The sequence below is a fragment of the Salmo salar genome, chromosome 06, assembly GCF_965601325.2.
Source record: "Salmo salar chromosome 06, fSalSal1, whole genome shotgun sequence".
In the NCBI taxonomy this organism is placed as follows: Eukaryota; Metazoa; Chordata; class Actinopteri; order Salmoniformes; family Salmonidae; genus Salmo; species Salmo salar.
The window spans coordinates 30,490,831-30,517,484 of record NC_138296.1 but is presented as its reverse complement, the minus strand read 5'-3'; the positions used below and the strand labels follow the sequence as shown (position 1 = coordinate 30,517,484).

The window sequence follows — 26,654 nt, the reverse complement described above, 5'->3', positions numbered from 1 at the left end:
AGCTGTTTTGAACAAAACTATTCAGAGGAATATTCCAGATAACAGTAAATACTTAAAAAATTAATGGCCCTTTCTTTAAAAAATACAATTTCTGTAGAAATGATTGGCTCATATAGCAGGCTATCATAACAATACGATATATATATATACCTAGTCATTTCAAAATTACACTAAAGCGAAGCTGTCAACCTGCGAAATCAGATGCATTTTTAAATACAACAACCGAATTCCTTCAGTGATAGAATTTATCTTAGTGTACGCTGCGTGAGAACATTGCTTGCTAGTTGCTACATTGTTGAGGCCTGAAACCTTCCCCGGGAAAATTTGCGAGCCACTCAGCCAGCGTGTCTGTCACTCGCAGCCGGAACCGCAATAATGGCGAAGGTTCAAGTACTAAATGTCGCTGTCCTCGATAACCCGAGTCGATTCGGAAACCCATTTCAATTCGAAATAACATTTGAGTGCATGGAAGACCTGCCAGAAGGTAAGTGTTGTGCTCACCTGTCGAATAATTACTTTGTTTATTCGCATCTGACGATTTATGGCTAGCTTGCTAACGTTACCTCGCTAACTAAATCTCAGACGATTTATGGCTAGTTTGCTAACGTTACCTCGCTAGCTAAATTGCCAGTTTGAACATGAAGTAGCTGGCCTAGTTGAGAATCTCGCTAGTTAGTTAGCTCTGAGATGATCAACTACTTCATGTTCAAACTGGCAATTTAGCTAGCGAGGTAACGTTAGCAAACTTGCCATAAATCGCCAGATGAGAATTAACAAAGTAATTATTCGACAGGTGGCAAAGAATGGTTAATTAATTCCTTATGTGTCTACTGAACAAAGAGTTGGCTCGTTTAAAAGAATGTGTTTAGCTACACAATGTAGTTAGTTGATATTGCCAGTTAGTTGATATTGCTAGTTAGTTGGCTATTTTGCCTGTAGCTGGCTAGCTTAGCCAGAATGGTGTCCAACTTTTGTTTATATTTGGTTGGCGGCGGGGAATTCTGACGGAGGTAACTAACGTTAACTTCTAGAACACACATTGACATGTCCACTTGCCTTGCGTTATCTACCAAACAATCAAATCATTTCACAGGTGTCATTGATAACATCATGCTGACCAAAGCAGACTTCAACAGCATTCTGACCAAAGCAGTCTTCAACAGCCTTCTGACCAAAGCAGTCTTCATTCCAGCTATTTCCTTGCTTTCTCCAAAGTTTCGAACTGAGTTTGTGGGCCGGAAGATAGTGATTTGAGACTTTATAATTTTCTGTGTTGCAGATCTTGAGTGGAAGATCATATATGTGGGTTCAGCAGAGAGTGAAGAGTATGACCAGACCCTTGACTCTGTTCTGGTTGGCCCAGTACCAGCCGGGAGGCACATGTTTGTGTTCCAGGTGAGTTTTTTTATTTTTTATTTATAGATGGCAGTAACTAACAATGTTATTTCAGCAGTAGTCTGGCAGCAGCTTTCCTTGCCCCTCTTCATTTCTCTCTCTCCCAGTGGACCTGCTCTGACTTGGGGCCAAGGCCAGGCCACTGGTACTTTTCAGATATAATTTACATAACAATGGCCAACTGTGAACAAAAGCAACTGATTTGATGATGCAGAGGTTGTTGATTCTGTCCTTAGTGACAGCCCTAGCAATGGAAACCGTTCCCAAAAAAATAACACTGGGCTTATAACATAATCACTAGCGACACACTGGTGCTGTATTGGAGAAACCAGATATAGAAACTACACCCTCCCTCTTACCCCGCTCTTCTCCTGCCTTCGTCCTTGCACCTCATCTACAGTATGTTATCCTTCAACAGGCGGATGCCCCAAACACGGGTCTGATTCCAGAAAGTGATGCTGTCGGTGTAACTGTGGCGCTAATCACCTGTACATACCGCGGACAGGAGTTCATTCGTATCGGGTACTACGTCAACAACGAGTACACCGACCCTGAGCTGCGGGAAAACCCACCCATAAAACCTGACTATGGACAGGTAAAGGAGGAAACTCAATGGGTGTGCTTGACTGTTTCTTTCCAGGAAGATGTTCAAGTTTTATTAGTCGTATGTACAGGATACATAAGGTATACACCGTCCAACGAAATGCTTACTTGCACTTTACTTGTTCACTACCATTCACAGATCTGACAGGACTGTTACATTAATATTGAGTAAAATAGGTGGAGCTATTGCTTACACCAACCAATTTTTATCAGATCTATGAAGGGGAATGAATGATGGCAGAGGAGAGGGGACAACTTTTTGGAATGAAATTAAACCTTTGCGTTGTGGAAGGGCGAAATATCCATTAATACATTGGTCTTAAAGTGCAAACTCCGCTCACTCATCAGGGAGACGTGTGCCACAGTACTGCTCAGGCTTTAGTATAATGTAAAAATGGAACATGTACTTATATTTGCAATAAGACATCTACTGAATAATTTCCACCTTAATGCTGTTTGTCTTCCAGCTCCAGAGAAATATTTTGGCTTCGAACCCACGTGTAACAAGATTCCATATCAACTGGGAAGGGTGTGCAGAAAGGATGGAAGACTCAGAGAATGTGGATCCTGCCCCCAACTCTATGCTGCCCCCATCTTGCCTCCCGGGCAAGGCCCCACCCATAGGGTTGCTACCTGACAACTCTATGGACTGCTTGTAGAGGGAAACATACAAATACACATAATCTTTGATCAACCCAAGCACTATAAGCAGAAGAATGGACATGGACATTCTGACTTGGATGTACAGCCAGCTTTGCCTTACAGCTGCCCTTATTTCCCAGAAACTGTCAACAACACACTCTCACCTTGGACTACAGTGTCTTGCAACCAAGACAATCTTTCTGGAGTAATCTTTATTATCTATTGGAAGTTTTTCACTTTCATGTCTATAACGTGGTGAAAAGAAGTTTTAAAACTAATTCATCCCTTCATTTTTAATACTATCAACAGGGCGACAGCTGAAGTATCCAAGTTTCCATAGATGGTTAGCAGCTAATTGGCAGAAATACTGATTCACACCAATTAGTTAGCTGTTAATTATGTGATGTAAATACCAACAGGATTATGACACTAGTGAAGCAAAATGGAGGAAGAAATGACCCAAGTTGCAGGAAGGAAAATAATGGTGGTATTCTTTTGTACTTTCTGAGCCATTGTGTTTCAGTAGTTATAGTCCTTATAGCATTTGAGTTACACTTTTCCCTGTTGGTGTTTTGGGAGACTTTTGGATGGGGGGGGGGGGTGCTAATAATGGTATGTACATATGTTTATTTTCCTGTGTGCCATTTTGTTTTTGAAATAAATATCTTTTTGTTATGTGATGTGTGTGATTGTCCCTGACAAGCTTTGAGATGTGATGAAAATGGCAGATGTTGGAACTCTAGGAGAATCACCTTTTTTTTTAACTTTGAAGGGTTTTGCAATGAAAATAATGGGTGGGGCTTCCTCGACTATTTGTTACATTCAAAAATATCTGTAGTGTAGTATGCTCACCTATAGTGCACATTTTGAAATGAATAGCCTGGCTTGCTTGTTGCCGTGCAATTTGATTTACAGCTGTGTTCAAGACAAAATTGTGAAAATGTTAACATGCAAATCTCCCCTTTTCACTGAATCCTGTTCTCTTGTCATTGACTTCAGAGTTTACTGAATGTAATTGTAATCCTTTTGTGAACGGTTTGCTGAAAAAACTTGCACGTATGGACGCTTGCAGTTATTGACAACTATGAAATGTATGACTGTCATTTTCTGCATAGGAGATAATGGCAAAAGCGGTATGTGAATGTGGGCTGTCTGGTGGTAAAATCTGATATCTAGGACGATTCGTGCAATATGAAATAGAACTAAATGACACTGGTTTCCTTGCCAGTCATACTAACATTTACATTTTTGTCAAATTTAGCTGTTTTAAGATGCAGTCGATCTGCTAAATTACTCAATATAAATGTAAATTTACCGATAACTTGGAATGTATCAAGTGGTGTACTCCGAGATAATCCATATTTATTTTAGATATTCTGAAAATGTAGTCTCCGTGTGCGTTCAATTCTGACCAACTTTCTAAAAATAGCCCGTCTTGACGTCACACAGCCAATCACGGATTAGTCGGGCGGGAGGGGTCGGTATAGGGACAGTTTGCTACAGGCCTTGCATTTCGATAATACTTTATTATGCACGAATAAGACGAACTTTTGGAAGAGGTGAATCATACATGTATTTTCCGACCATTGAGTTAACCAAAATCAGCAAGGAAAAACCAACCATTTGGTAAACTAGAGGAAAATAATAGATGACGTTATTAGCTGGTCTGAGAAGGCGGGCTAAAAAGACAATTTGACAGATACCAATAGACAAATCACAACATCACAACGTTTGGATTTACTGATGCATATCCAATCAACAGTTGTCTCGTACTGTCTGTCACATAAGTATTGGCCAATGAGGTATATTCAGGGGGTGGATCTCTGAAGCAAGAGTTCGTCTCTCTGTAGTCTGAGGATTAATGGAGGACTGTTGATTTTGGCAAGTAAGCCACAGCTGATCTGTTCTGATACCTGAGAAATCATCGGACCTGAGCTCAAGGAAAGGGAGGGGCTGCTATCGATTTGCAATAATAATTACTTGGAAAAGTGGATATATAAGGTTTTTGTGTCGGAATACATTGGAAAGTCAAGGGCCTTTAGTGGGGTCTGCAAGTGACTGATAGATAGCTAGGAAGGCGACGATAGCTAGCGAGCCAGCCAGGCGCGCCGAACCGGTTCGACGTTCTTGATTGTACCAGGGAGAGTTAAGGAACATTCCCTACCGAAATAGAGGGAAAACCGGCTAGCTAGCTAGGTCGTTGGCTAGCCATTGGCTGGCCAGCTAGCTAGCCTGTGCAGCTAGCTAGTTTACCCCCCAACCCCGGATAAAGGAAAAGTAGTAGCGGAGTACAATTGACACCTCACTGCTGGCTAGTTAGCCATGATAGCAGCCAGCTAGTAGCTAGCTACCTCAAATACAGAACTCCAAAGGCTCGTGAAAACTCAAAAGTAACCCAGATCCAAGGGAACCCTATCTACCTGCAATCATGGGCAACGCGCCCACCGCCAAGAAGGGCAACGAGATGGAAAGTGGTGAGTTTATTTTGCTTCCTACTAGTAACTGTTAGTAGTACTAACTGCTTGACAACTAGCAGTAACTAAGGTTTGTTACATGTCTTCATTGCTATACGGGAGGGATGAAAGTAAGATACAATATGCATTCAAGATCCTCTTGTAACTTAGTCATTACATGTATGTATTCTTTCCAATCTCCAGCCTTGTAAGCGTGTATGGTAAATTGTACTCGCCCCAGACCCTCCACTTCTACCTCTTGTTGATAAGATTATATAGCTATGATTATTGACAAAGGTAAAGCCTTTACCTTTCACCTGTATGTTTGGTTGTACTGCATCTTTATCTAGGCCAGGGATGGGCAACTTTGATGGGGTGGGGGCCACAACAAATCTGAAGTCATTTGGGGCCGCAGTGGCTCGAGAGTCTGCGTAACCACATTGATACCCACACTTGCAGTCATAGGCCTAGGCTCCAAAGAATGCCTTTGGGGGCCCAAAACTAAAGCCTTTTGTGGGCCCTAAGCTACATTTAAGTTATATGAGTTAATTTCCTGGAGTTCTACACACTTTGTCATGGGGCGTAGAGAAACTGTTGCAGGTTTACAGCTAATTTCCAACAGTTATACACATTTTGCCATAAGGTCGAGATAAATGTTTTTAATATATGACTGAGAGTGACTAACAAAATCGATGGGGCCACCCCGGTCGGTAATTCAACCATGATTACAACAAGTTTAGACTAGTTTACCGCTAGGCTAACTTACCAACCTAAAAAAAGTTAGCTGACATAACAAGAGAAACTGCTGATGAACAACCACATTTTGCAATTGCACCTTGTGTATTCTACTATTGTGCTAAAGGCTAGAGTTGTGGCTTTCAAGGAGCGGGACACTAATCTGGACGCTTATGAGATATCCCGCTATGACCTCTGACGAGGCATCAAACAGGCAAAGCGTCAATACAGGACTAAGATCAAATCATACTACGCCGGCTCTGATGCTCGTCGGATGTAACAGGGCTTGCAAACTATCACAGATTACAAAGGGTAACTCAGCCACAAGCTGCCCAGTGACACGATCCTACCAGACCAGCTAAATGCCTTCTATGCTTGCTTTGAGGCAAACACCATTGAAACATGCATGAGAGCACCAGCAGTTCTGGATGACTGTGTGATCTCGCTCTCTGTAATACCAATGTTTCAAACAGACCACCATAGTCTCTGTGCCCGAGAACGCCAAGGTAATCTGTCTAAATGACTATCGCCCCGTAGCACTCACATCTGTAGCCATGAAATGCTTTGCATGGCGCACAGCAACACCATCATCCCAGAGACCCTGGACCCACTCCAGTTCGCATACTTCCCCAACAGATCCACAGATAATGCGATCTCTATTGCACTTCACTCTGCCCTTTCCCGCCTGGACAAGAGGAACACCTATGTGAGAATGCTTTTCGTTGACAGCAGCTCATTGTTGAACATCATAGTGCCCTCTAAGCTCATCTCTAAGCGCTGGAACCTGGGACTGAACAACTCCATCGTCAACTGGATCCTGGACTTCCTGATAGACTGCCCCCAGATGGTGAGGTTAGGCAACAACACACCCACCACACAGACCCTCTACACGGGGGCCCCTCAGTGGCGCGTGCTTACTCCCCTCCCGTATTCCCTGTTCACCCACGACTGCGTGGCCGTGCATGACTCCCAACATCTTCATTACGTTTTCTGATGAGACAGTGGTAGTAGGTCTATCGCAGACAACGATGAGACCGAATTTAGAGAGGTCAGTGGCCTGGCAGTGTGGTGCCAAGACAACAACCTCTCCCTCAGCGTTAGAAAGACAAAGGAGCTGATTGTGGACCACAGGAAAGGAGGGCCGAACACTTCCCCCATCCACGGGACTGTAGTGGAGCGGGTCATGGGCTTCAAGTTCCTGGTGTCCACATCACTAAGGAATTAACATGGTCTACACACACCAACACCGTTGTTAAGAACGCACAACAAAGCCTCTTCCCCCTACAGGAGGCAGAAAAGGTTTGGCATGCGCCCTCAGATCCTAAAAAAGTTCTACAGCTGCACCATTGAGAGCCTCTTGACTGGCTGCATCACTGCTTAGTATGTCAACCCCGTGGCATCCAACCCCAAGGCGCTACAGAGGGTAGTGTGTATGGCCCAGTACATCACTGGGGCCGAGCTCTCTGACATCATGGACCGCTATACCAGTTGATGTCAGGAAGGCCGTAAATGGTCAGACTCCAGCCACCCAAGTCAGACTGTTCTCTCTGCTACTGCACGGCAAGCGGTACCGATGCACAAAGTCTGGAACCAACCGGAGCCTGAACAGCTTCTACCCCCCTCAAGCCATAACACTACTAAACAGTTAACCAAATAGCTACCTGGATTATCTGCATTGACCCTCTTTGCACTAACTCTTTTGACTCATCTCACATGCTGCTACTGTTTATTATCTATCCTGTTGCCTAGTCACTTTTTATTTTACCTTTTTAACTAGGCAAGGCAGGTAAGAACAAATTAATTTTTCAATGACGGCCTAGGAACAGTGGGTTAAATGCCTTGTTCAGGGGCAGAATGACGGATTTTACCTTGCCAGCTCGGGGATTCGATCTAGCAACCTTTCGGTTACTGGCCCAGCACTCTAACCACTAGGCTACCTGGCTACTTTACCCCTACCTATATGTATACATATATCTCAATTACCTTGTGCCCCAGCACATTGACTTGGTACTGGTACCCCGTGTATATAGCCAAGTTATCCTTACTCATTGTGTATTTATTCCTCGTGTTATTATTTTAAATATTTTTCACTGCATTGTTGGGAAGGGCCTGTAAGTAAGCGTTTCACTGTTAAGGCGTCGGCATGCTTCTGTTCGGCTGGCGCCTAGCCGAACTCGGCTAACCGAACGAGGGTGCTTGCATATTCTCTTAAGACCTTCGCTTGAAAAATGTGGCAATAGTACTATTTGTCCTTTTTGAGATGCCGTAGCCAGTATACACTTCCTCAATTATAAATAATCTAAGATAACTTAAGAATTCTGTCAAATGTTGACGTTTTTGCAGAGATCTTAGTTAGATGTGAAATTGTGTGACTAAGATGTTTGGCGCAGTATTTTGTAATAAAAAAATGTGCATGAAAATGTGTTATTTTGTTGAATGAAAAATACTTTATTGAAGAATCCCTACTGTTGACCAATCACCGACGGGGCTCTGAACTCTGCTTGCTTCCAGAAAAAATGTGGGCCCGAACAGCCGGAAAAACATTCTCCAAAGTCCAAAAACAACATCACAATGTCGTCATAATATATGCGCAAACACTTCCGAACTGTTTTGGCTGGGAAGCATGCAGACACCTTTAGTCTACACCGTTTGTTTACGAAGCATGTGACAAATAACATTTGATTCTAACGCTCAAAAGTAAGTTCAGACCCAGTCTGAGTCCCCCCCCCTCCCCTAAATAATATATATTATAAAAAAATTGCTTGGGGGGAAATTGACCCAAGAGGCGGCCACAGGCTGCCAGTTACCCTTCCCTGATCTAGGCCAATCGGTGCCACTACAGAGGCACACCTGTCAGGTAGCAGGGGAAGATCCTCTACTTTCAGTGTAAATCGCTATGTATAGGACTTAAACACACCGCAGATGTCCTTTTTGGATGCAGGTTTTCAGGAGAAATAGTCAGCCTAGTTTGGAATAGAGGACAGAATAGTCCTTGTTATGGTCCTCTTTTTTGGGGGATTTCAGTGTTTATCCCTGCCCCAGCCTATACAACTTTAAGAAGCCAAACTTTGCCAGATGTCTGACTGTTTATATAATGGCTGTTACCCGGGGGAACCCCAATGTAAACACAGTAGTGGTCATCAGCCTTGAATCCCACACTGTACTTGACTGAAGGAGAGAGGAGGGCGTGGTGGGACACTGAAGGCACATGGGCGGGGTCATATGATGCGGGTGGTGTGATCCTCTCCAGGCTGAACTGTGACGCTGAGGAGTCTCTTGAACATCATGTGATGAACAAGAACACTCTGTGTGCCCTCCTGCCCATCTCTGGGTCGTGACTCCCTCTCAAGCTGCTCTGCGCAGCTTCTTTTAGTCGGTGCCATCCATTTGTTTCCCCGCTGCTTCCCTTTTCCTCCCTGGCTAGGGTCTTATCTGTTCCACTGTGTCTCTGCTTCTCTATAAGTGGTGACTGTCTCTCCCTCATTGATATCCTGGTCTTTTAACCCTCTAACGGAAATGTTCAGTATCTCTATGGAAATGAACCACCTTCTCTAATAGAGCTTTTCCATGGAGGGTGAATGTAATGCAGCATCCCATCCAAACTCCATGAAATGCTTTTTCTGTTTACAAGTAGAGGAGTGGCAGTCCCGGAGCAGGTTTGGAAACAGTGTTGTGTAGGCTATGCATCCATAACACTAGCTGTTACCCATTCCAACCAAGCGCACGCCAATGTATCTGTGAAATGAGCCTTGGCTGCTTATAGAGCATACATGTGAAGAGCGGACCAGCCTGGTAGCATTAACCCTTGTCTGTCCCACTGAAACGAGGCTGCCCAGAGATCACAGCTCCACCGCCTCTCAGTTGTCTAAGCACACAGCTTTGTTTTTAAATGGTGTTGATGTAGTATTACTGGAGGGATTAGCGGAGAGCTGCACAGTGCTAAGATCCGACCCCTGGGCGGGGGCAGAGGAGGTCCCAGGGCCGTCGGAGGTTTGTCCACATGCCACGCTTGACATCCTTATCGGCCTGGATGGCCTTGCTATGGGCCCGCCCTGATCCCCAGAGACAGGTGCAAACTGGGGGTTCAGACGCTTACGCCCACCACGGCAGGGCAGCTATTTTCAACTAGACAACCGGAGGAAAAGGACTACATGTAGCCTGCTCTGAGAGACGAGACTATAGAGGACGGTGAGGGTTAAGGTCCGGCTCAGGTGGACCCTGTCTCTCAGCCCGGGCTTGACCTCTGTATCAGGGAAGAGACGGACATAGCGGAGGCGTTGCTGTGGAGCGCTGAGCCAGGGCCCACAGGAAGGAGCAGGGTGGACAGTGTATGAGCTCAGGCAGGAAGTGGAGGAGCCTCTGGACTCATTGCTGCCCAGTGTCAGGCTTCGTCTCTACCTACATGGCAGGACAGCTTCAAGTCTAGTCAGATATCCCACCTCCTATACAGAATTCTTCAAGGGTCGGTGCTGCTCCCCTTGTCTCGAAGTTCAGGGCTCCTCTCTGAAGGACACTTTCCTCGCTAGTTGCTACAGGTCCGAGGCTAGTGCCATGTCGGTGCTGCACAGGCTGGCGGGGAGGCTGTTCCAGCGCGGTGGGCCCTGTCTGGGAAACACCAGCGGTGGGGAGGGCAGACACTGCCAGCCACAGGAGGAGCCAGAGGTCCACTGCTGGAGTGAGTGACTGACTGGACTGGAGCAAGGGGGCGGAGCCTGTTCCCACGGACGCTCAGAGGGAGGGGAGTGATTGGTTGGAGTGGCTTGAGGGTGGGGGGGGGGGGGGGGGGGGGGGGGGTTGTGACTAGGTGTGTCAGCTGTCCATACACATAATCGCACTGTTTTCCAGTTCTCTTGTGGATTCGGTGCTCTCTGTGTGCGTTTTACTATACTTGTGAGTACCAAAAGCGCTCACAAAAAATGCTAAACCAACTAAAATTCAGAAGTGTGGAGATTTTGCTGATTCTCACTTGTAAAAAGGCAATGTTGGGGTTAGAATTATAGGATTTTGAATGGGAATCTATTTTTAGTCCCCAAAAAGTCGTCACAAGTATAGTAAGACAGCTGTGTGTGTTGGACAGGATGACTATGCTTTGGTCCGGGTTTTACGGAAGTAGACTCGATTTGATTAGCTTTGGTTTTTGGCTAGGTTTGTTGTTTTAGACTGATGTGTGGCTAACACACACAGCTCTTTTTGATTCAGCACCTCGTGTTTGTTCTGTTGCCTGGTGTCGGCTGCGTCACAAAGTTCCAGGGAAGCCGTTTGTCTGTCTCCCGGGAAACCTGTCAGTGTGTCTGTCCAGCGGGGTTCCCTCTATATGGGCTCCGGGCCACATGTGTCTGTCTCGGGGACAAGATGTCTGACTCTCACCCTAGCTTCCTTCAATCTGAGTTTACATATCTGAACATGTCATTCCATTGTTGTCGACAGCCCCTCTGTGTGGGTACTGCTCAGTAGACAGGCCCTCTCTGTGTGGGTACTGCTCAGTAGACAGGCCCTCTCTGTGTGGGTACTGCTCAGTAGACAGGCCCTCTCTGTGTGGGTACTGCTCAGTAGACAGGCCCTCTCTGTGTGGGTACTGCTCAGTAGACAGGCCCTCTCTGTGTGAGTACTGCTCAGTAGACAGGCCCTCTCTGTGGGTACTGCTCAGTAGACAGGCCCTCTCTGTGGGTACTGCTCAGTAGACAGGCCCTCTCTGTGGGTACTGCTCAGTAGACAGGCCCTCTCTGTGGGTACTGCTCAGTAGACAGGCCCTCTCTGTGGGTACTGCTCAGTAGACAGGCCCTCTCTGTGGGTACTGCTCAGTAGACAGGCCCTCTCTGTGGGTACTGCTCAGTAGACAGGCCCTCTCTGTGGGTACTGCTCAGTAGACAGGCCCTCTCTGTGTGTGGGGGTACTGCTCAGTAGACAGGCCCTCTATATGAAATGACATCCATTTGGCCCTGTGACGCTACACTGTCAAGGTGGAGCTTCCACTGTGGCTATAAATATGTGTGTCTGGCAGGGTGGTTTACACTGGCTTGCATAACAGGGCCAGGCTGGTATTTGTATAGCACAGCACTTCTTGACTCTTTTTAAAGGCACTGTGTTCTTCTGGGCGTGCTCAGATACTCTTGTAAGAACGCCCAGTCACTCTCACCTCTTGTAACTCCAGGTGCTGACTGAACCTAAGTACCTGACAGTACAGTGGCCAGAGAAGCAAACCACAAGGACTGTAAGGACTGAGGTCTGTGAAGTGGCTGGGTTGTGGACTTATCACTTATTTCCTCTGGACTCTCTCACACCCAACAGATGTCTCTCTGCATCCTTGCTCTAGTGTGGCTTTCTGTATCACCCCCTCCCCCACGTCTCACTGTGCAGCTCCACTCGTCCACTGTCTCTAATGCCTTGCCTGCGGGCTGTGTGCTCTATAAATGAGGTCTGATGTGGACTGGATGTGGTTTGGTGGGCTCCAGAGTGAAATCTCGGTCAGCGCGCCCCAATCTAACCCCCTGTGCCTGCGTCACAGGGTCCCAGCCAAGCCCAGGGGAGAGATGGGATTGATCGGGACATCGATCCTGGATGCAGGGGCACAGTGGTGTGTTGCATTGGGCACTAGAGGGGATGTGTTTTAGCTGTGGTTGGTTTGTGACTGCTGTGGTTGGTTTGTGACTGCTGTGGTTGGTTTGTGACTGCTGTGGTTGGTTTGTGACTGCTGTGGTTGGTTTGTGACTGCTGTGGTTGGTTTGTGACTGCTGTGGTTGGTTTGTGACTGCTGTGGTTGGTTTGTGACTGCTGTGGTTGGTTTGTGACTGTGGTTTTTCTTTAGAAAAGCTCCTCTTTGGAAAACATCTGAAATGGTTTCACACTGTCCTGCTGTGGCATCTCACATGGGTACTTACATAGACCCAGGAGGTTTTCCTGATCACATGACCTGAGCAGGGAAAAACTCTTGGTCTACTGATGGGTTGTGTTGATGAGAGTAATATTGATGGTGCCAGGAATTCAGGTTGATCTCCTGGTTTGAGAGAACAGAGGACTGTCATGACTTTTTTTTCCATAGGAGAGTTCCTCTCTGGGCTTCATAAATATAACCCCCGGCTGTGGTGATTACCCTCCCCCTGTTGTTGATGTGTGTGTTTACAGGATAGGGAACAGGAGGTAGAACTGTGTGCAGAATAAATATAGATACAAACGGAGCACAGGTCCAATTGATCTATGTGAGTTGTTGAAACGAGAGCACAGCACTGTGGACTTTGTTTGTTTGGCTCTGGACTACCAGGGGCTCTGGCTGCGGAGTGAGCTCTGCTCTATGCCAGGACACAAGACAGACAGATGAAACTGGGAAGTGAATGTAGAAGGTGAGAGAAGAAACCAAGGAGGTTGAAGGTTGTCTGGGTTTCTGGATCTGAATGTAATGGGAGAAGGGGCGATGAGCCAACCACTGTGAGGAGGAACGAGGAAGAAGAGGCACGTTGCGACGTAGAAGTGACAGGGCTGATGTCAGGCTCAGACAGCCACAGGAAGAGCTCCAGGAGGCATGGTAGCAGGAAGAGGGAGTCTGGGCCCACCTCTGGCTCCGGGGCTGCAGAGGCAGCGGTTGCAGCACCAGAGATGCCCATAGTGATCCCTGACGGTAAGGGAGGGTGGCAGTGGAGAGGAAGGCTAGAAGGACCAGGAATCATCTTCTACCCATCAGATGGTTTTCGTGGCAGCCGAGCCTCGCAAATCTAACAAAAAGGCTGCATTAGATCAAGTCAATTCCACTTGGGCCATTGTTGGTTTAACTGTTGAGCTGTTTGATAGCTAGACTCCACTCCACTCCTTAGTTCTGGCTGTAGGCCTACAGTATGGAAGGGGTGTCTTCTATGGGAGACTCTGTTGGGGTTTACTTAGCTGGGAATAAAGGAACAAACTGACTGGGAAATGTACTCTCCCAGGAGACTAGTCTGCTTTTCTTCTCATTGGCTCTGGCATGGGAGCAACATGGATGTTGTCATGTTTATATGAACTTTGGTCAGTGCTGCTCTCTGGCCTTCCTCTTCGGTTGGAGTTGTTCCCCAGAGAGCTGCTAGAGGGGTGGGTGGGTGTTTATAGCCCCTTTGTGAATGGAGAAAAGCAGAACCACTGAGGAGATATTAGTGCTGATCACAAGGGTTTGGCTGGCTTTGAGGTTTTCACTGTTACTGATGCTACAGAGGTTTTGTATATTTTCATCCAGTAGTTTGAGTTGTTCTCACGAGCCAAAATGGTTCCCCAACAATTGTGTACAACGTCATCCATTTTGTATGATAAGTTACGAATTCCAATTTTTACAATATATTACGAATTGTGTTTTTACTTTGAAAGGGACAAGCAAGCAGCTCGCCAGAACAAAAAATGTTTATGGAATGTAAGGAATGCATGGCTTTCTCCAGATTACAGATGGTGTATTTGGCTATCCATGTATGAGCCATAAATTGACACGGAAGATTTAAGATCTGTTTTAATCTTTTAATTTAAAGACAATTGCATACTGGTTTAAGAGGGTGATAGATTTAAATGTTCAGCTTTCCTCTGACAAACCCATTGATTTACTGTAGTGTACATATCCTCCTCCTCCCCCTGCCCTCTGTCTCCTATAGTAGTATTAATAGTACTGCTTACTAGTAGCAGCCTGCCAGCCGGTGTCCCCAGTGTTGAGTGGTGCTAACGTAGTAGTAGTAGTAGTAGTAGCAGCCAGCGTTGAGTGGTACTTTCATACAAGTAGCAGCCAGCCACTGTCCTCAGTGTTGAGGCACAGATAGATATGAGCAGGGATTAATGAGGAAGGGCTGGTATCTACATGTTCCCACAAAGCACACAACAATCAGCCCAATAAAGATAAGAGGGAGAGCTGTGCTGCACTTCTGCATGTGATGCCGTGTCTGTGTGCATGCGTGCGACTGTATAAAGGTTATGATAAGTCACTTTGGAGTGGATAAAATCTCACACATTCACTGGCACAGAGACAGTAATGTGTTCACACACACAATACATTCACAGACTGCCTGTATTGATTGGCTCTCTGCTCCCGTTCTGACATGGCTGGAGGAGGAAGTATTAGATAACATGAACTCAGTCGATTTGGCTTCAACATCAGTGGAAATAAGTCCTGTCTGTGTGTGGCCAGAGTGAGGGAGATGGACAGCCTTGGGCTAGGCTACACATAGGATATACTTGTGCCACAGGTAAGGTACACACAAGACTCACTCTAACACACGCTCAAGTTCATCTCCAAAATATCACAGTTTAGCCTTACAGAGAAGTCTTTATATTATAGCGCTGGTCTGTGGTTATAGACGTGAACCACTGCTGAACTCTATCACAACATCCTCGTTCTCTAAATGTGTCTGGTGGAATCAGTGTGTCATGAAGTAGGGTAGGTGCTAAACCATCTGTTCCCTCTGTTACAGTGAAGGAGTTTCTTGCCAAAGCCAAAGAGGATTTCCTCAAGAAATGGGAGAATCCAGCACAGGTGAGTTGGGAAAGAGGGAAGTGTGGGAGTGAATGATAGGCCTGCACACGCTCAGAAAGACCCCAGCATACCAGCCCAGTGTCATTTACGCCTGGGTGAGAGAAGGGAAGTGTGCCCTCTGCTGGATCTAACTAGAATCACATTTGTTGGAACTTTTCATTTTCTTATGCTTCGGGGCATACATAATAAATGAACCTGGTCTACATAGAATGATATCTTTACTGATTATGTGCAGCATTTAGCATAACGCTTTCCCTACTTTTTCTTTTAGCTTAACACAAGTTTAATTTGCTATTGTAGTAATGTAAGAATGACTCATACCTTTGCTGTAATATGTGTGCGCTGGCAGGACTAACAGCAATTGCCTGATGCATTGCACTTTTTGAATGTCTCAGAATCCGTATCGTATCCTGCCTTTGCTGTTTTTTTGACAGGACGGTGTGAAGTTTGATGGGTAGTTTGAGTCCAGTGTTGCTACTCGTCCTGACTCTGGCACCCTGATAGACATTCTGGCTGGTGTTGGGCTTGTTTCCCTGTTCTAACTGACATGCTCTCCTCTCCAGAACACTGCGGCCTTGGATGGCTTTGACCGTCTGAAGACCCTGGGCACGGGCTCGTTTGGTCGAGTCATGCTGGTCAAGCACAAAGAGTCGGGCCAGCATTTTGCCATGAAGATACTTGACAAACAGAAGGTATGGTAATGTGGCCTAGGGAGTCAGTTGTACATTGTATGGTTTTCAGAGCTGGGTTTGATTTCATTCAAATGCAGTTAGTGAATTGACTCAAAGTCCTCTTTTACAATGCATATAGATATTTTTATATTAAAGAATACAAATGTATATTAATCTCGTGCGTTGATTTATGTGAAATGGAATTGACCCGCTCAACCCTGGTGCTGTTACTGTCTCTCAGCCCATTAGTCAGAGATGTAGGGGGCTCCTTGCTTAACAAGGTGTCCTGGTTTGTTCCCCTCAGGTGGTGAAGCTGAAGCAGATAGAACACACGCTGAATGAGAAACGCATCCTGCAGGCCGTCAGCTTCCCCTTCCTGGTGCGGTTGGAGCACTCTTTCAAGGTACTGCTGGACGCGTGTGTGGGTGCGTCAGGGTTTCCGTTGGCCCGTAATAGCCAGTGTTAATTTGCATCATTTTGTGTAATTAAATTGGCACGCGTGTGTGTATATTCATTATGTCTCTTATCACATGCTCACAGCATGAAAATCTGTCAGACAGCGCTTTTATAAGCCCAATCATTGCGCAATAAATCTAAATTGTGTGTTAAAAATAGTTCCTGGGCCATGATTAAAAATAACTAATATTTTAGCTTCTCAACTGGTAATTGAAGTGTGCTTCCTGTTCACCATTCAAATGCAACGGAACGCAGGCTTCATCAGCACGTTTAAATTGTAGTTTGCATTTTGACAACATATAGCTACTTTATTATTTGAAATGTTTTACTACATATTATGAGGCATGTCTTACCTTGCTTTAAAGTAGCCTTGGCAAAATCACACCATGTCTGTGGAGGCAATTCTATAATAAAGACTTCCTTATCGCATTGAAACCAGTAGACTATTTCTCTCATGTTCTATTGGTTTTCAACAAGTTTTTTTTTATTGTCCGGTAGCCAAATGCACGTTCTCATGTCGCCTTGGTGCATTGCTGCGCTAATAATGTTAGTAGTCGATCAACATTTTTAAGCTAAACGTTCTGATCTGTTGTATCACATTCATTTGTGTTTTTATGTAGCCAGACCTACTGGTTATATGAATTTGGGCTCTATCGTCCCACAGCTGTCGCAGTCTATTTGGGCTATTTCTTTCTCCACAAGCTGACCAATAGAACAGGTCAACTTGTCTACTATGGGGGATAGTAGATTGACATAGGTTCATAGGGGGTGCGTCCAAAAGGCCAGGGGAAGCTAAGCTTTCCCAAAGTAAATTGAGTTAAATTGCCAAAATGATATAGCCTAATTGGCCTACTCCTGTCTATACAGAAATAAATAAATACAATCATTCAAATGAGGCTACTAAAGCATGAATTGGCCACAGAGGAACATTAGCTTCCCCTAGCCTTAAAAAAATAAATAAGTTGTAGATTGTTTTAAATTGCATTGCCTATAGTCGGAAGGAAAGGCAGGGTGCGCAATTTGGGTTGCCACTGTCATCGAAAAGTAGAGGCCCATCTAGGCATATCGCAATATTTCCAAAATCAATTGTGGGAAAACACAGTTAGGAAGCATATGGCTATTTCTGTAAAGAGAAGACAATGAAAAGACTCAACTGTCTTTTTTAGTTATCAAAATTCAACTTAAACAGTAAGCCTATCTTATTGGCAACAGCGGAGAGCATCGGCCAGATCACCAGTGACTGTGCACTGCTCATTCATTCTATCATTGTTGGGTCAGTGCCACTTAAGTTTTGTTTTTGGACAATCATTTCCTCCTCCAGTTTAGATGCACCTCATTCTATTTGTCTCCCCTTCTCATAGGCCTATTCTATGGGCAATGACGTTTTTATCGATCTGTTTGTCAATGGCAGCAGAATAGGCTACCCTGTAATTTGTGGTGTTAAAGGTTCTGTCTCCAGTCACAAAGTGTAGTAGAATTCAATGTGTTTTTCCCATTCATAGAAAGGTGTCTGCTGTAGCCCAGGCCTCTACGCTATATGCACACAGCCATGCATCCAACTGTCTTTTTTTGTCAACATTTGATTGAGGTATATTATTAGCCTAAATTATGACTATCCAATATACTCATCACATTACAAAATAGTAGGCCGTCTTACATAAGTCTGCAAATGTGATGATGCATGGAATGCTTTATTATAAAGGTAAATTTTTTATGGTGAAAATGTGCTTCCCCAAACTTAACTCACGCTCCGCCTGTGCATAGTCTAGTGATTTTACTATTTGTTACTGGTCTTGTTGGCTGAGGGAAAAGTACATGTGGACAGTTAATCTAACATCAAAGTGTACGGTAAGAACACACCTCATTGCATCCAGAACTTGCATGTTCTGTTATGATTAATGACCATAATGTAAATGTGATTTCTGTCATTCTGAGCACCGTGGGTGGACCCCCTGATCAGGTTACGCTCCCAATGCAAACGTGTCTGGTCAATTTGAAATGCGGTCAAATGTCCGGCGCCACATTTTCATAACGGAAACCCTGGTGTGTGTGAACATGCATCGAAGTTTGTGTGTGAAGGTGAGGTTCACAACTCAAATGTGTGAAATATTTCTCTCTGTAGGACAACACTAACCTGTATATGGTGATGGAGTATGTCCCTGGTGGTGAGATGTTCTCACATTTAAGGAGAATTGGCAGGTTCAGGTGAGTCTGTTGGAAATATAACCAAATGGCTACAGTAGTTAACCCTCCCCATTTCCCATAGACCATGACTCCACAACAGCCTCCTAGTAAATGTATTGTGGTGTCCACGTTACCCTCTGACCTCTCGTCTCTCTGCCTGCAGTGAGCCCCACGCCCGCTTCTACGCCGCCCAAATTGTTCTGACCTTTGAATACCTTCACTCACTGGACCTCATCTACCGAGACCTGAAACCAGAGAACCTGCTCATTGACAACCAGGGATACATACAGGTGAGAACACGCACATAGTCAAATGGCTAGCTAGCTATACAGGTAGCACTAATGGCTAGCTAGCTATACAGGTAGCACTAATGGCTAGCTAGCTATACAGGTAGCACTAATGGCTAGCTAGCTATACAGGTAGCACTAATGGCTAGCTAGCTAGACAGGTAGCACTAATGGCTGGCTAGCTAGACAGGTAGCACTAATGGCTGGCTAGCTAGACAGGTGGCACTAATGGCTAGCTAGCTAGACAGGTGGCACTAATGGCTAGCTAGCTAGACAGGTGGCACTAATGGCTAGCTAGCTAGACAGGTGGCACTAATGGCTAGCTAGCTAGACAGGTGGCACTAATGGAGAACAAACATGGGTGTGCTGTACATACAACATATGAAATGCATTATACATGCCCTGATTTTGTAAATGCTCTTAAATAAATAAACCTTAGTACACAATGTAATTGAAATGAGGCCAAACTGAATGATGAGGAGGGTGAAGAGGTTGATTTAAGAAGACAATAGTGTAATGATGAGTTAGTTATGCCTATTTGTCAGATCAAATCATTTAACTGCCCTGCTGGTTGATACCATTCTCTTTTACGTTTTACTTTGTAAAAGATGCCGTTATGGGACTGATTTATTTACTATAACGCTATTACTAATGTATTGTAAGGGAAACGAAAACATTCTACATGTTGCAGTAGGCCTTTAGAATAATGCAAAACATATCCTGGACTCTATCCAAGGAAGCAAACGATGCCAACCCCCTGAATGAATGACCAATGGATGGAATAGGTGAGAATTGTGCAAGTTACTTCACAATCTAATTTAAATTAGCCCTAACTGAATGATAAGGGTGAAGACGTTGCTTTAATCTAGAACAACAAGAGTGTAATGAGTTTGCTATGCTTATTTATCAGCATTGACGCCCATGTTAATCATTTGACAGTGCCTTGCAGGTTGACACAATTCTCTTTTACATTTTACTTTGTGCTTATGTTTGCTACACCTTGCGGGTTGATATGCATCTGATACATATGCTAAAGGATACGCACGGCAACGTTCTCTAGCGGCTGCTGGTAGGCTGAAAGGCCAGGCGGTTCAAGCGTTAAAGGGCTAGCTGATGCTAGCTGATACCATAGACTTCCAGTGATTATGCTAAAGCTAGTTAGCATTGGCTCGCGAAACTACCTCCAACTTCCTTCATACTGGATACAGAAACATTTATAAATGGTATCCACGAGTTCATCAGACTCTGGGGAAGTAGATAAAGGGCATCATTGCCAAAATCCTGGAAGTATAACTTTAAGCGAATGTCAGAACTGAACTGTTGATTGTCATTGCTGAGACACCTCTGTGTTCCTCCCAGGTAACAGATTTTGGTTTTGCAAAGCGAGTGAAGGGCCGGACTTGGACGCTGTGTGGCACTCCGGAGTACCTGGCCCCCGAAATCATCCTTAGCAAAGTGAGTGGTCACCACCAAACCCCCGTCCTGCTGTCACACCTCGTATCCATAACACTGGGGTTTTTACCACAACAAAGGGGTCATTACCATTACACAGCAATGATCATGTCACTACAGCCACTCTCACAAACAACTCTGACCATGATTACAACCGCTGACTAGAGAAGAGCCTATCTATGACACGTTCCCATTCTTTCTTTTTGTGCTTAGTTCTGCCTCTTTCCCTGGGAATCTAACAGTCCTCTTTCTCTCTACCCCCCCCCCCACCCCCCCCCAGGGTTATAATAAGGCAGTGGACTGGTGGGCTCTGGGCGTGCTGATTTATGAGATGGCTGCTGGCTATCCTCCCTTCTTTGCTGACCAGCCCATTCAGATCTATGAGAAGATTGTATCAGGGAAGGTGAGTACAGAGTACATCAGACAGAAACCCAGATTACACTCTTCCTTTAAGAGCTGCTTTCAGTACCAGTCAGATAAGGCAGTTCATTGTCATTTACCTCCAAACTAATTAGCTGTCTGTAGCTAGGTTTCCATCTAATTTTAAACAGATTTTCATGTGAGTCTTCTAAAATATGCATATTTTCCCACCAGAGATGTTTCTATCAAATAGACTTGTTGTGAATAAACGGCTGTGCGTGATGACGTACTGCACATAGTAGCTTTTGAGGTCAATTCCCATGTACTGAAATGGAAAAATACATGTTAAATGGGTTTCCATCGAAGTGATCAACTCTACTGATAGTGACAAAACCAACTCTTGTTTATATAGCGAATGTGTCCACTCTGGTCTTGGCATGTGCGCTCAGCCAACATCTCGCAGATACAGTGCAGGTAGGCTACCTACATTGAGATTATTATGGATAAGAGCAATATTATTTGGGGGGTGAAACGGCAGCCAAGCATCGATCATCATGTGACCAGAATAAGACCCTGGAGATTTATTGGAAAGGAGCATCAAGCTCATCACCTTATACTTTCACCACCCTGTGAAGTTCATAACTTAATTCATATGTAGCTTAGTAAACTGCATGCTTTTCCAAGTCAAAGTGAGAGGACCACACAAGATATTATCGACCTGATTCCAAGTTTACTTCGATATGATGGTTATTATATCAATATTTGCACATAAAGGCGTTTCCACTGCCATTTCTCACATAATTAATTTTGGAGACACAAAAAGATCCCACCATGTCGAACAAACAAATTGTCTGTTTGCGTCTATAAAATTGTACCGGCATTTCCTGTTTCCATCATCCCGGTTGTGACTTTTTTTTCATGTGTCAAGTTATTAATCTGCATAAAATGGTTGGATGGAAACCTTGTTATTGTCCTACTGTGCCTTTCCCGCTTTTGTTGCTATATTCACATGAGCATTATGCTCGTCTGACCCCTGACCTTTGTGTCTTCATACATACACAGCACTTTGTTAGGCTGAATTCTAGCTCACTTCTCCTGACCTATTTTCCATGCCCCTCTACATAGATCATGACTCCACAGCCCCACTGTAAATATATTGTGGTGTCTACATGACCCACTGACCTCTCTCTGCAGTGAGCCACATACCTGTTGAAGTTTCTCATAGGCTCAGATCTAGGATCAGCTTATCTAGCCCCAATCTTAACCATAATCATTAGGGGGAAAGAGTAAACAGGCCCTGTCAGAGTCTATGGGCAATCTCTGATCTGCTGTAACTGAGTCAATTTTGTTATGGAAAATGTACATTTCTGTAAGGGATGACTTAAGACCAGGGATGACTTAAGACCAGGGATGACTTAAGACCAGGGATGACTTAAGACCAGGGATGACTTAAGACCAGGGATGACTTAAGACCAGGGATGACTTAAGACCAGTGACTGTCAGATAGTTCCTCTCTCTTTCTGTTTTGGAAAGTTTTCTACTGAACACAACCTTGATGTCTCTGTCCCCAGGTGCGCTTTCCCTCCCACTTCAGCTCGGACCTGAAGGACCTGCTGAGGAACCTGCTCCAGGTGGACCTGACCAAGCGCTTCGGAAACCTGCGCAACGGAGTCAACGACATCAAGGGCCACAAGTGGTTCGCCACCACTGACTGGATTGCCATTTACCAGAGGAAGGTGAGAAGGCCTGCTTCCATGGCTCTTCTATTGTTCACTGTATAGCCACTGGAGAGAGGCAGGTTTGGTTGCGACAGAGAGATTGGGGTTTGGAAAAGGGAGGGATGGCTTAAGGGGTATGATTCAGAGCTAATGCATTTGGCTTGGTCTTGTTTGGAGACATGTTACACATGCATTACTCACATAGTCTTACAGAGTTGGAACGTGGTCCACTTGACTAATAACATGTTTTCCGTAACCAGTGAATCACCAGTGACTGTCAAACCGCATGTCAGAAACTGAGGAATGAAACTGTGAATGCTACAGTAGCAAGAATCTGAGTCTTCTCTGTGTTTCAGGTGGAGGCACCGTTTATTCCCAAGTGCAAAGGCCCCGGTGACACCAGCAACTTTGACGACTATGAGGAAGAGGAAATCCGAGTCTCCTTCACAGAGAAATGTGGCAAGGAGTTTGCCGAGTTCTAGGCCCAACCAGGAGTAGCGGAAAGAGACGGATATATAGAGAGATGTCGGGAACAGAAGGAAATGGGAGGAGAGGTGATAAGCTGGACTGCTAACTTGCATTTTGTAATTACGACATCAACAATGTAACAACCCCCCCCCCCCCCCACAATGAAGAGCGAGTGAAAAAGAACGAGAGAAAAGACCTGAAAGAGCCAGCAGTGTTGCCTTTTCTGATTTGTTTCTCATCTTGTTACTTATCCATGTCCTGTTTTCCCTCTTGTGTTTGTGGCAAGGGTAGAAGGGTCAGGGGCTAACCACCTCTCTCTTCAGTTGGTTTGTATCTTGGCAGAGGTGTAGCGACACATTTTGAGTCATTGCAGGCAGGTTGAGGCATTGATGTTCTGGTACTAGGCTCCTCCTGAGTGGGTCCTCTCTACAAGCTTCTCAATGAATGAGGGCATCTCATTCTTGTTTTGTAAATGTCCACCCACTCCTATCTTGTTACCCCAATTTCCCCCCCCCCCCCCCCCCCCTCTCTGTCTCTCCATCCTGAATCTGTCCAAGCAATACCAAGTCCAACAGACGTGCCTATCATAATGCCAACTGGTTGCAAAACCGTGTCGAAAGCATTGGTGCAGAGCTTTGGCTATTGGTGGCATCAGCCCTTGTGCCCTTTCTAGTTGAAAGCTTGACACTGCACACGCCTTCTGTCCGCTCGTTGTGGCATGATTATTGGTTTCGGAGGATTCTCTCATCGCTTGCAGTTCAAGCAGTGCTGACTACTTTTTGATCAGAGAAACAATGATTTATCTCTTTTCATTTAGGTCTTAATACCTTTTTTTTCGGGACCTGTGAAATTGTGTACATGAGCATTTCTGATGTTAATTAAGTCTGTCTTTTCCTCTTCAACTGAATTTATTAGAGCATTTTAAAACCCTTTGAGGATCATTGTGTCCTCAAGTCAATCTGTGCTTGTGTGTTAGTGTTGAAGGGTGGGTTAAAACGCAGTGACTAACATAATGATCACTCTCTTCTCTGACTAGTGTTTATTTCATTCATAGCACATTTATACATGTATGTTGATATATTATAGAAAAACGTGAATATCCATCTTTTTTTCCAAAGTTGTCTCTTAGCTGTGAAACCGAAATGAAGATTTCAGAAATAAACAAACAAGTATGAATTCTGCCAAATTTGCAAAAGTAAGGACATTGCTTACGCAGACATGTTTGTCAGTTAACTACGAAGGTGGTGGTTTTTAATGCGCAGGAAAAAGTAGCAAAATGATGCATGTTATTTTTGTATAATATCACTTTTAAAAGAAAAGATGTGAAAGGACGTAAAGCTCTGGTCGTGGTGAGGTATCTGAAATTGTTCAAACTGACTCTCACCTACCCCTTTTGTAGGCTGGATCAAGGCCCGCTTTTTATCTGCCCGAAATCATGTTGTCATTTCATTCAGTGTTCAGTTAGATGTGAACAGTTAATGCTGATTTAATCATGTTAATTCACCAGCTCTGTTCAACCTGCTGCTGGCCTGTTTACTCCTACATCCCCTGAAATCATCATCTTCAAATGGACACTGTCACAATGTATGACTGTTGGAATTCAGGATGTAAATTTGTCAAATTATTTTCCTTTTCCTCATGAGGAAAAAAAATGTATAACAATCTGATTCATGGATTTTGAAAAGCTGTCCTGTGATTATTTTATTTGCAATGTCATATTTTTGGATGCAAGACAATCGCAGCCCAAATCTCACCAAAGGCTGGTTTGTAGACAGGGGTGTGATGACGCAACACATTGACATGGTTTAGTTGATTTTCAACAAGGCTTTGTTTTCCCACTAGCTTTTATTTGGGGTAATAAGGTTATTAATTTCCTATGTAAACACTAAATGTTGAGTGATTCGGACCTCCACCAGCCTTCATTAGGCACCACACCTTGTGCACCTCATGCAAATGCATTTCTTGTGTTTGATAATATACAGTATTTATCCTTCAATCAGTTTTGTCATTAAGTCTATTGTAGTATGGCTTATTTCTACCGAATGTTCACAAAATCCAATTTTTGAAAATGATTCTTTGGCAGTCCTCGAGGTTGCATCTGAATGTCCGGAGCAGTCTGGTAAGAAGGCTACTTTACAGAAGAAAATAAATGTGTATCGAGTGGAGATAGACTTCCAAACTTGTGCTCTTTGAAGAAGAAATGTTGTATTTAAAAAAAATCACGGTTCTTGCATGTGACGAAAAACAACATGCAAGATGTCCAAGACCTATGACATGTTTTAATGACTATTTGAGATTTGCAACCATTCATATACCACAACCAACTGATATTTAGCTTGATTCATTGTTTTGCATCCCTCTGATCTTTCTAAGCATCATTAGTGGTAAGGGAGGGTCAGTGCCAGCTACAGGTATTCAGTCACCGCCACTGCCTTGCTAGGATCCTTCGAAGCACACCTCACTTCTCAAATCATGTCTATATTTAAAATGTTTTTTTTTTAAAGAAATGTGATAATGTAAGCCTAAGTTGTGACTAGAAAGTTGGTCAATTGGTGTTCAGAAAAAGATTTTTACCATTTGGTCCTGCAAACATTTAAGGTTTTGTGCTGGAAAAGTCACTCAGTGATTAGAGTGGCGGGATAAGCTCCATGAACCACTGATGTGACAGCTTTTAAAAATGTAATTTGGCTTTCCTGACCCATGACCTTATGTCTATGAAATGTTTGTTCCTGTTTCTACTGACCGCCTCCCACTCCCCCGGCATCATTATAACCCTATCGTCAGCTTCTCTGTCTTCATCTTTTCACTCTGTTTGTCTTTGTTAGCGTTCTAGTTTTACATGCTCTTCATATTGAACGTCTCCATTTTTTTACATCATGGAGAAAAGGTTGCTTTAATTTTCATATTTTCTAAGTGTATTTTCAACAACAAACATTTGAATCTTTTTCCTTCCTGATTTGGGTACAGTGATGGTGTAGTCTATTGTACCCCCCCCCCCCCCCCCCCCCCCCGGAAACAATACTGTATATCTGCCTTCGACAGTCTTAATTATCTTACCTTCTGGAGAACTTGACGGATACCCTTAGGACACAACGAGTATGTTAAAAAAATAAAGTAATATTTTGCAACATGTATCATTCCAATAAAGTTTTACTTGTTAAAATTTAAATTGTATGAGTGCATTTTGTAGATTATACAGACTGTTTTGCTAACAGAATGTGTGTGTGTATGTTGGCAGAAAATGTATTGCTGTTTGTACACTACATTTGGTTGTTTGTAGGAACATCTTGGTGGAGGGGATGCCATGATGAACAAATAATGCAAGGAGCTGATTTCAACCTGTGTGTGGGCCTACACCACCTATACAAATATGTATGTCAATCTGTCTATTCCTCAGGGGTCTTCCAGATGAGTGTTCAGCCTCTGGCCATCTATCCAGAACATGTCAGATGGGATGAGGATGGAGGAGAATAGCTTCACTGATAAGATGGCTCCTGGCTATGTGTCTGGACTGGAGCCAGCCACCGCCATGGTAATAACAGCAGGTCCTCCTTATCTATCTGCATCGTGTAGGCCTACAGTGCTATCACACCCTGGGGGAGAAGTGGGGTTATCCTTCCAGACTCACCCATTGTATATTATGAAACGTATATATATATTTTTTTACCCCAATTTATTATAAGTATTAAATGTTTGGTTTTTAAAGTGATGATAAATGAACACTTGGGCGCCTCGTTAGTCTTAACTTCGAAATACCA

The 26,654-nt window shown here is 44.3% G+C and overlaps 2 protein-coding genes across 4 annotated transcripts; both read left to right on the top strand.

The window, feature by feature from the left end:
- Positions 1–3,315, top strand: LOC106606849 (histone chaperone asf1b-B). The gene is made up of 4 exons (XM_045720104.2): positions 1–484; positions 1,280–1,395; positions 1,814–1,990; positions 2,466–3,315. The coding sequence occupies exons 1-4, from the start codon at positions 376–378 to the stop codon at positions 2,655–2,657; spliced, it is 594 nt and encodes a 197-aa protein (XP_045576060.1). The 5' UTR covers positions 1–375; the 3' UTR covers positions 2,658–3,315.
- Positions 3,316–4,454: 1,139 nt separating this feature from the next.
- On the top strand, positions 4,455–26,065 carry LOC106606839 (cAMP-dependent protein kinase catalytic subunit alpha). 3 transcript variants are annotated; one of them, XM_014203221.3, is made up of 10 exons: positions 4,455–5,114; positions 15,239–15,300; positions 15,864–15,992; positions 16,276–16,374; positions 18,550–18,632; positions 18,775–18,901; positions 20,258–20,353; positions 20,631–20,753; positions 22,282–22,446; positions 22,785–26,065. In XM_014203221.3, exons 1-10 carry the CDS (start codon positions 5,069–5,071, stop codon positions 22,908–22,910), a joined length of 1,056 nt encoding a protein of 351 aa, XP_014058696.1. In that variant the 5' UTR covers positions 4,455–5,068; the 3' UTR covers positions 22,911–26,065. The 3 variants fall into 3 exon arrangements, with proteins under 3 accessions (XP_014058696.1, XP_014058694.1, XP_014058693.2); XM_014203219.3 differs by lacking the exon at positions 4,455–5,114 and adding an exon at positions 10,107–10,503; XM_014203218.3 differs by lacking the exon at positions 4,455–5,114 and adding an exon at positions 13,135–13,440.
- The last annotated feature ends 589 nt before the right edge of the window (positions 26,066–26,654 follow it).

Excerpts from the sequence above, each read along its gene's own strand:
- LOC106606849 (XM_045720104.2), top strand. The coding sequence starts at position 376 with ATGGCGAAGGTTCAAGTACTAAATGTCGCTGTCCTCGATAACCCGAGT. Across the intron at positions 1,396-1,813 it reads GGCACATGTTTGTGTTCCAG|GCGGATGCCCCAAACACGGG; the intron begins GTGAGTTTTTTT and ends ATCCTTCAACAG. Across the intron at positions 1,991-2,465 it reads TAAAACCTGACTATGGACAG|CTCCAGAGAAATATTTTGGC; the intron begins GTAAAGGAGGAA and ends TTTGTCTTCCAG.
- LOC106606839 (XM_014203218.3), top strand. The coding sequence starts at position 13,305 with ATGTCAGGCTCAGACAGCCACAGGAAGAGCTCCAGGAGGCATGGTAGC. Across the intron at positions 13,441-15,238 it reads GCCCATAGTGATCCCTGACG|TGAAGGAGTTTCTTGCCAAA; the intron begins GTAAGGGAGGGT and ends CCTCTGTTACAG. Across the intron at positions 18,902-20,257 it reads ACAACCAGGGATACATACAG|GTAACAGATTTTGGTTTTGC; the intron begins GTGAGAACACGC and ends TGTTCCTCCCAG.